Here is a 9,996-nt window from a genome sequence, read left to right on the forward strand (position 1 = left end):
TCTCTCTCTCTCTCTCTCTCTCTCTCTCTCATATTAGCATGCATCAGTGAAATGAACAATACATTTGAGATCTTCTTATAAGAGCTGGCACAAGGTTAAGTAGTACAGAACATACATGAACAATAATTTCGAATTTTTATTATATTTTAACACAACTAATATATTTCTGAATAATCTCTGCCATGTATGTTGAAATCGAAGTGGTACGATTATTAGAAACAAAATACAGTTTGCAATGTGTAGCAGAAGAATCCTCGTCCGGACAAGCCTTCACCGCAATAGACAGCCTGCATTGACAAATTGAAGAGGATCCATCTAGACATGCTCTTCAGAATACGATAGAAGTTGTTTGCAGACGGCTCAAAAATACTGGAAAACACATCACACGTTATTGGAAGGGGGCTTTAAACATCCAGCACACGTCCCAAACGCGAAACCTAATATATTTTCAAGTTTGGTTTCACTATTTCAAATAATTACGACAATTAATGTCGCCAACCTTCCATCGAGACATTATACTTCGTATAATATCTGCACTTTTTGTACAGACTTAATGACATTAGCTAAAGATCTTGAGGCTGAGGTAGAAGTAGCCGTACGAGTATGGCGAGAGTCTCCAAAGCCGTAAACTCTCGCCATACTCATAGGGCTAAGGTAGAAGCAAAATAAGCTTATGGTGTTTGAGGCCTGATAAAAGTTTTCGTGTCCGTCAGCAATGTTTACCCGACGAACAGGTAGTAAAACAAACGGCTTTAATCGCAGTAATCATGAGGCTTTTGGATGTGTATTGATTTAATACGTAGGGCTAATGTATTTGCAGTTTTCTCTGTCTTTTAGAAAACGGTGGCTACCGTAATTATTCCTGGTGTAGACTTTTACGTCTTGTGTGTATACCAGGGGTAGGCTCGTAACGATTTGCTCATATGTGTATTGACTTACAGGTCAGTGTTTGTGATACCGGGTAACGAGTTCAGCGTACCTAAACACTCGCCACGATCACGTCAAACGTCGGCAGAAAGTGGGCGATTCTGCAGACGATTTGACTGCCACGATTTTCCGCCTCGCCGGTCTCGTTAACTGATACCGCTTACTTTTTACTGGGTTCTCCTTGTTCTCAGTTTCCCATGGGGTACTTCGACCCAGCCTATTAGAGATTCGGTTAAGATAGCCGAGCGGCCCCGCACCACTGCCTACAACCATTCACACCACTTACGCGCCAAGTCGAGCGAGAGGGTGCCGCGGCACCGGAGAGATACGGGCGGTTTATTTTCCTTGCTGGGATGTACGCGACTTTAAGTCGAGAAACAACAAGTGATTTATTTCTTAGAGAGATCCAGTCGACTCTCTCCGTGATAGGCAGACTACTATCTCATTTATCGCGAGGTCGAGAACTTTTGGTAAACCGTGATAACGAAGCGGATATATTGAGAGTTGGCGAGCAACCACGACAAGATGACTCGATGTTTACGGAAAAGAGAAACGGTTTTGATGAATGGCAGACATTAATGTGTACAGTTTGTTTTGAAATGGTTCGTGATAAAATTTGCAATTTATTTGTTCAAATCAACGGAATTACAGAGATGTCCCTCGTCCCCCCCCCCCTTGCAAGTCAAACTATGAAGTAAACCCTATTTAGTTTTTCAGGTGAATATTTCAACAACCGATCGAATACTGAGAGAGGAACTTTTAGAACGTGACTCGAACCAAAATGATGGGCAAACTTGTTTACCATCCTTAATGTACGTACAGTATTCTGTTAAATAATGCAAACTTTGTGGAATTCAAGAATCGAGAGTCAATGAATGGGCTTGATTCAATTACTGCCTATATGGCCGCCGAGGGCGATTTAGGGCTAGGCCTTAACTTGAGACATTCAAAGATCAAACTTTTAAAAGTTAAAGCAACAAATCCTACAGACTCAGTATCCCTAAACTATAAATCTAAAATCATTTCCCTGAAAAATGGTTTTTAATCAGCACAAGTCTGTCCATTTCCCCCCAGGTAACAATATCATTATGTTAATTAATGTTAATTAATAATGGTATTTTAATCATGTAACTAGCCTCTGGCCCAGTAAGTGGTCCGATAAGACCCTTACTCATAATCATTCAGATGACGATGATAAACTCTTACGCTAAAAGACCAACCCGTGAGCAGACTTTTGCCGCTCGCCTTCACTCACAAAGCCAGCCGACTACACATATCGCCCACTTGCTTATTTGTTTCTGTGTTTCTCAGGGAAACACATCGACAATATCGTGTCGTCAGGAAGTAGCGGAGAAGACAGACAGAGACGGGACATATAAATACCGGTGGAGTTGCTCCAACGCTCCATCATTCCAGGAAGCGTTTCTTACGGTGAAGGTCTCTCCAATTTCCACATTCGTAAAGTCACACACGCAGGACAGTTCATCTCGGTATCACATTTACACCACTTGAAGGAACTCTGAGATCGAAATTCGTTTGTGGTTACTGTAACAATTTACCGTGAACACTTAAGTCTTGGCTGAACTTCTGAAAGACTGGACACACAGGTGGAAGGTATGTTAACGTTTTTCACAATTTCAGACATCGATTGCAATGTTTGAACGACACATTCAACATGAGTATTCGGTGTCAGTGACTGCAACGTCACAGTGAAAGTATTTTTATTGGACTAAAATTTAAAAAAAATGGGGATTTTCCACGACAAATAGACGGACCCGTTCTGTGAAATCTTAGCATTTCATTACTGAGCTCTTCTGAAAGTTCCTCTATTAATTTTGAACGTTAAGGCTGTTCGCATTTTTATAGTTATTATTTTACCTGTATCATGTCACATTTTTGGTCTCTATTTTCAGATTTGAAAGAAATGTTACAAGAACTAGACGAAAATCAAACAGAAAACCAGCCCATACTTAGCAGCAGTGAGGAGAGCGCAGCGTCACCAAGACCACGGGAAGCCACTCAGCGCAAGAAACCAAAGCGGTTGTACGAATCGGCCAAAGCACTGAACCCCCACCAGAGTGAGGTTGAGCTAAAACGTGAGATGCAACAACGGAAGACGGCCAGCGACAGAGAAAGGGGTCGTATGCAAGACATGAACAATGCCTTTGAGATGCTCAGGGGGAAACTGGCCCATCGAAGGCAGCCTGGGAAAAAAATGTCCAAAATACAGTCACTGCGTTTCGCCATAGAGTACATCAGTGACTTGGAGGAAACACTAACCATGACAACACACATGCCGAACGGTGGAAATGCATACTTTCAGTGGGCCAGAGCCAGAGGATTTATATGGGCGAGAGAAAAGGTAAGATGCTACAATTCAAGGCACGGGTGACAACAACAACAGATAAAATACATTTTTCTATCCCAGGTACTGACGACTGGCCCATATCTTTCCTATCGTGTTTCTTGCGTCATATCAACTTGTGGCAGCGCACGCAAGACAACGTGTCGTACTCAGCTGGATCAACTAGACCATAGTTTTTCGTCGATAAACTAAAATAACGTGAAAAAATAAACTTTCAACGAACAGAGAAAAATTAATATTCACTTATTTCAAACGGAGACATAAGATGCCTTTGTTAACAGACCTGTTCATTCATTGAGTTTTGGGATTGTAGTATTCAGTGGGTGCTCACCGATTGGATCACCTATTTAATTTTCGGTTCGGTCTCTAACCTTTTTTCTTTTGATGTTTTCTTCATTTGATCGGTAAAAATACGATAGCTGAAACAGAATATTGCAGGATCCAATATTGTGGTATATTGGTCAATGCAAAACCCAAGATTCCTTTCTCTTTAACTATCAGCGATACAATCACACTATAGGACAGAAATTGTGTTCAGTTTATATAAGAAAGTGACAGTCTAGAAAAATATTAGTGTAGACATAAACTATTTAAAAATCAATAAGTAGACTGTGTGGTCTCTCATCATTTGTTCTGTTGACTAAATAGTCAATTAACTGAGTCAGTTTTACCTGACACTATTTTCCGTGACCGGACAGCGAAGGACTTTTCTTTGAGGCCAGTTTTGCAGTCGGTCTTGCAATTTACTGGAAGGGAAGACCAGTATTTACCCATCATCGGAGTTTATATTATCTATCATTGCCTGTAAGATGTTTTTGCGTTGTATTAACACCTCTTTCCAGACACTTATAGCTCCTTTCTGTTCGCAACCAAGTCTTTCGCGGTAGTTATATGGAAAGGACAGAGAGAGGATTGAAGTGACCACGATAGTCCGGACGGACTCGTGTCCATACAATATTCCGAATGTGTATAGCATTTAATATGACGAATTGGGTTGAATATGGAACAAAATGGGCAAAGGCTTCTCAGTATCGTCGTTCAAATTGTCTGACATAGTCGAAATCGTTTCAAACATTCGGCAGAGAAGTTTGCTTCCCGAAGGCTTTACAGTGTTTATTGTTACAATCGCTTCCTTTGATTTGCATCGTCAACAGTAGTCGCTATCGGAGGAACTTGCTGCTGAGAGGATAAAATTGTCAGCGTTATTTGAAGTTTTGATTGTTTTACTGCGATCTTAACGGTGACTGAAATTTTCAGTTTTCGTGGTATCCATTTAAACCATACATTTCTGTTAAACTTTCCCATTATTTATAAGATGGTGACTTGAGAGGAAAACTATACATAATTATCACAAAGATTCTTTTCTCCGTTTACCCACAAATGGATTTCACCAAAGCTCGAATTTTACTCTTTATTACATCTAGTTTGATTTCGTTTTGTTTCAGTATGGCTAAAACTTTGAAACCGAACTTTTGTTCGTCAAGTTGAAGGAAGCTATAGTTTTGCCTATTATGGAATAATGTCCCGTTACATCTGGTAATAAATTGTAACTTTATTTTTCGACATATGAGTATGGATTTGCTCAGGTAAAATCTTACAATTGATGGCAAATAGATACAAATACAATGGTTCTATCTTCGTTGCCCTCAAAACACTTCTCTTCTTTAATTGAAGACAATCATCATCCCCTAAAACTTGATTTTCAAGCCCTACTATCTCATTTGTTTAAAGAAACCACTCAATATTTAGCTTTTCGAAGACGACATTGATAGCCGTGTTTACTCCGGTGAAGGTTTTGCGCCTCGGAGCGTACACTTATGTAAGGCGTTATCTGTGGGCTGTTGATACACTTAGGGAAACGTTGCACAGTTTTCGGAGCAGACGCTCGGTAAATAAACGATGTTGTAGGACAGTAAACTTTCAGAACTTTGTCAGAGAGAATGGAATTCTCTAAATGTGGGTTCCATGTAGAGTAAAGAACGTGGTAATGTGCGTCCCTTCCTATATTCGTTTCCTGGCGGATTATAGTATCGCTCAAAATGACGGGTTTAATGCACTCTAACCGTCGATTGTGTCAGTGAGTTTAGTTAGTTACTTCCGTAAGATAACATTACTTCGGAAATACCTGTATCTGATGATCATTAGTCCTAAAACTTGTTTACACCACGGCTTCCTGAATTTTGAGATACGCTAATGGTTTGTCACGCTGGTTCTTAGATACAATCGTGATGACTGCCTCATCGGGTCTCGAACTAAAGAGATCCCTGGACACGAACACGAGGTTTTGTTCTCATCACACAGGAAGGGGATACGCCGTGTATAAACAAATTCCAGACTCTCCGTATAATAAAACAAAACACTCAAAACAAGACAAAACAAAACAAAATAAAACCAAAAAATCCGTTCAGTTATTCACCATAACGGTTTGACTGGCCGGCATCGCTCTTTGATACTGGTCGTAGCTGGAAGCCTTTGTGCCTGGTCATCTAACAAGATCTCTCTCATCGGGAGCGAGCAACCCGCCGAGTTTGTATGCTTGATGCCTATAGCTAATGACAAGTAGTAAATCGTCCTCGCATACTACACTTGCATGCAGCCGATTACCTTGCATGTTCGTCACATTCCGCACCCTGGGCGTCACCGATGGGGATACCTCGTTATAATTGAACCCCTTTTCGCACCATATCATGCCTAGTCTTAAACGCGGTGACCAAAGACTTTCCTCGCCCCAGTGGTAGGACCGTGTCACGCCGTACCAAGTGACGTCACCTTATGTTAAGTGACGTTCTAAAAGTGAAACTCATCATCATTGAACGTTCAACCCTTGTTTTTGTATAGATAATTTGATAACATTAGCCTCTTCCGTCATTTTTACTGTAGATATCTGCGCATCAATACTTTTCTTTATACCTGTTGTCCGGTCGATTTACAGCACCGTATCCGCTTGGCAAATCCCGCTATTTCGCCTGAAGTTACCAGACGTGAAATTAGCAGGAAACTAGTACAAAGTTGAAGTTCATGTCGAGTAGACAGGGTTTCTGCATTCGAAACACAGTCGCTGGTGAATAAGCAACGGCTGAAAAGTCCTCTGATTTCGCAGCCTACAGCTATTCATAAACTTTGAAGAAGGCTTGTGAATCAAAAGCCACTCTGATAACGAAATACATAGAAGGCTTGTCAGAGATAAAATATAATTTCTCTGTTCGTTTCATGTGGTTTATTTGTCTTCTTATTTTCATTTCCAGGCAAAACTGCCAGAATTCCAGAATATGCCAACGAATGATTTGACGGCTTCAACAGAGTACAGTGATATCAGCAACAATGACTCGGAGACGGTCACAGGAAACCTCCAGTCTCAGCTACAGTCATCAGATGACGATTTTCAGCCAAATTTCGATGGTTTCAACCCAGAACAGATAACAATTACACACCTTTAAAGCACTGGACAATCGACACTATTATCAGAGTCATAAAAAGTCCTCAGACACTGTAAAATTCTGACGGAACTTCAACTCGCGAACTACGTGTTGTCATCGGACAGATCGTCGGCGCTGTGGAGACTTCGAAAGCTGCTCAAAATCTTGTATAGTTCAAAAACCCTATTTATGTGTAATTTTTCATCTTTGCATTAATCGCGAACAATTATTTTTCAAGGCTTTTTCTGCTGGCTCAATACTGTATAATTCTATTTTTTTAAAAGATAGCGCATCCCCGCGTAATTTTGAGAAACGTGTTTGTGTATATTTCCCATACACATACAGTACAATGTATGTGAACTTTTTAAGCTTTGAGAAATGAGAAATTTCAGATGAATATTACCTTTCTCGTGAAAGATTTTAAACACCTTTTTGATCTTGCAAGTTTTTAAAATAAATTTTAATTACAGTCAAGACTTTTAAGGATTCATCTATATTAATGTGTTTCTTTTCCCTTTCATCTCGTTTGAGAAGTCACGATAAACTCAAACCTCCTTGTATTTTAATAGTATCTCCGCGGAACACAAATTAGTTTTGCAAAGTCCACATGACGCTTTTTTACGGCTGCCAGTGTCTGAAAGTAAATAAACGTTTCCTAGATTATTTTACTACTCGTCCTTTATTGCAAAATTGTATATAAGAGAGTCGAAATAATTTTATTCACTTTCCAGTATTCCAAAGTATAGTTTAACAATAGTTTTTATAGGCTTGAGAAACAGCATGGTTTGTGATTTATTAAGATTATGATTAAATAAAGCTGTCTATCTCAAATATCTACTCCCGACCTTTCGCCCTCTTTTGCTTGTGCTGTCGCACAGTTTACTGCAAATAGTTTGCTCGCGGATTTGGCACTTTTGCATACATAGTCACTGTCATGGCGAAAATCAACGGCGCTGTTTTGCTCTGGAGCACCTGATGTTGGCGCTAGAGTGCCAGAACTGTTGCCAGAGCGTCAAGAAGGACGAGATTTTGTTGACATGCAATATCAAGCTGATACAATCGGGAAATATATAATACCAATAACTTAAATCAAAATATCGGCAAACATAGGTCAACGAGTAAATCTTAAAATTTGTTGTGTGACTATAATCGTACTTCCGCAAAACTCGTTAGCGTTCGAGGGCATTTAAGATCGTTTACGGAGATAATATTCAAAGGTAATTATAAGGGCACATAGCTGGAAGGCACAAATTATGAAACTACTGCGACAGAGCAGATGTTTAACTAAACTTTCCATTCACCGTGCACAGGTAACTTACCCTAGCATCCCTATGTCGATGTTGACTTATTGCCGGAAAAGGCAAAACACATCAATTATGTTACACATCATTGAGTTCCGACTTCGAGAAGTTCGTTCACGTGAAATAAAATCACTACAGTCGAAATGGCAGTGTTAGAACTAATACCGCAGGCTGGTTAAGACAAAATATATAAACAGAGAACGGTCAATGGTCTTCTCACCTTTGAACAATACCGGTTTCCTTGTTGGACCAGCTGATGAAAACAGTGTTCCAAAGGTGTCACGAATGTATCAAAGGATATGTTCTCCTGCATTTAATGGACACGCGAAGCAATGTTATTTTTTTTTTGAATTTTATGTTGATTTGTAAGTTTAACGCTCAGACACAACAAGAAACTTTCATAATATCTCAGGTGAAACATGTCTTATTTGTCAACTTTATATGTTTGCTGAATTCGCCGCGACACAATAGATATTACGGACCGTGTGGCCAATAGTTGACGATGAGATTAATTTAACCTTGCCTACACGTTGCTAATCTGTCAAAACAGTAGTTAGATGTTAAGACAGGCTACTAAGGGGGATAAAAAAGCTTTACCAGTTATTAAGAAGTCAGGGGCTATCTTTGTCGAAAAATATCGAAAATGTTTAAGCCAGTGAGCTGGAGTATAAAAATATCAAGTTTGGCCTGCTGCTGATATCATAAGAATAGAGGGATGGTCCCCACGTATCCATATTTGGCTATGAGCCTGTCACTCGTGGAAAAGTTTCCGTAAATATGGTTCGATTTTTATGTGATTTTTTGCAATATACCACGATATCGGCGTGTTGATTAATTCAATATCGCCGGAGAGCCTGGACAAAAAGTGTCGTTTCAGTCGTTTGAATGATAAACGAGTAAAATAATAAAGTTCAACTTGGTAAGGCAATATTCAGCGAGTATATACATCTCTACAATCTGATTGCTAGACAGTGTTCATTTTTTTCCTCTTTGTGACCCTTCCAACAGTTTTTGGCAATCAACCTGTCACCAGTATAATAATCGTAAAAGTGCCGTAACCTAGATTTGTTTAACTTGACATTGAACCAATATATTTAAACGTCACTTTCTGGATTTTAGCAAAGTGGGAAATTTCTCAAAAGGAAGTGCCGACAGCAAAATAAAAAAAGGAAAGTCAATGTCACCTTCTTGATTTCCTGAATATGAAAGTTTGCGAAATGCACAACTTCGAACCAACTCCTGTTGGTTTGTATAAGATGTACGTACGGTACAGTACGCCCTCAATCGTCGCTCAGGTAGCTGGAAAACAACTAGGCCAAGGTAGCTTATTTTACATGTAAATATTAGTAACGCATATCAGTGTGGCTTCAGCCCGGGGCTTCTTCGATATACCAAAATATTTAAGATATGGGAAAAAATTAGCTAGCACTACTACTGATCCTTTTTCCTAGGAGAAAAGAATCGGCCTTACTGGATTCTCCAAACTTCCAAGTACATGACGTGCCTATCATACGCTGACCTTAGAGTTTCTCTCCCTTTTGACTCTACTGCACATTAAAAGCAACTTATGTTCATTAATTCAACACTAGAAAATCCCTGTATGACTATGTAGCAGAAAGTAACTTCGTCAATGTTAGATTTTCGAGAGTTGTAGAGACTTGGGATTTGGCACGTGGGGGCGCTCTCCCTATCCGCTCGTCCACTTAGACTACTTCTCACATTCTACAATGTAAGTGATGTGCATAAAGGAACTTGAATTTAAAAATTGAGAAAATCTGCACTGCTGAAGACAACGAGAGCTGCATTGTTAATTTACTACTCTAGAAGCTTGGTATGCTGCACAGTGCCACATGTTCACATTGCTGTCTCCCCCTTGAGCGCAATGAGACACGGGAATGACAACACATTGTGCTCAACTTTCTCAACTGTTGAATCTTGTTATTAAAAGCCTGTCCTGTCGGGGGCATCTTTTTACTGTATTGAGGTG

At 39.8% G+C, this 9,996-nt stretch overlaps 1 protein-coding gene across 1 annotated transcript; it reads left to right on the forward strand.

The window, feature by feature from the left end:
• The first annotated feature begins 2,155 nt into the window (after positions 1-2,155).
• Positions 2,156-7,545, forward strand: LOC139119954 (neurogenin-3-like). The gene is made up of 3 exons (XM_070683923.1): positions 2,156-2,541; positions 2,841-3,289; positions 6,538-7,545. The coding sequence occupies exons 2-3, from the start codon at positions 2,852-2,854 to the stop codon at positions 6,727-6,729; spliced, it is 630 nt and encodes a 209-aa protein (XP_070540024.1). The 5' UTR covers positions 2,156-2,541; positions 2,841-2,851; the 3' UTR covers positions 6,730-7,545.
• The last annotated feature ends 2,451 nt before the right edge of the window (positions 7,546-9,996 follow it).

The sequence above is a fragment of the Ptychodera flava genome, chromosome 20 (genome assembly GCF_041260155.1).
Source record: "Ptychodera flava strain L36383 chromosome 20, AS_Pfla_20210202, whole genome shotgun sequence".
Classification (NCBI taxonomy): domain Eukaryota; kingdom Metazoa; phylum Hemichordata; class Enteropneusta; family Ptychoderidae; genus Ptychodera; species Ptychodera flava.

Bases quoted from the DNA above. Each gene is read 5' to 3' on its own strand.
- LOC139119954 (XM_070683923.1), top strand. From the start codon at position 2,852: ATGTTACAAGAACTAGACGAAAATCAAACAGAAAACCAGCCCATACTT. The intron at 3,290-6,537 runs GTAAGATGCTAC...TTTCATTTCCAG, and splicing joins TTATATGGGCGAGAGAAAAG to GCAAAACTGCCAGAATTCCA.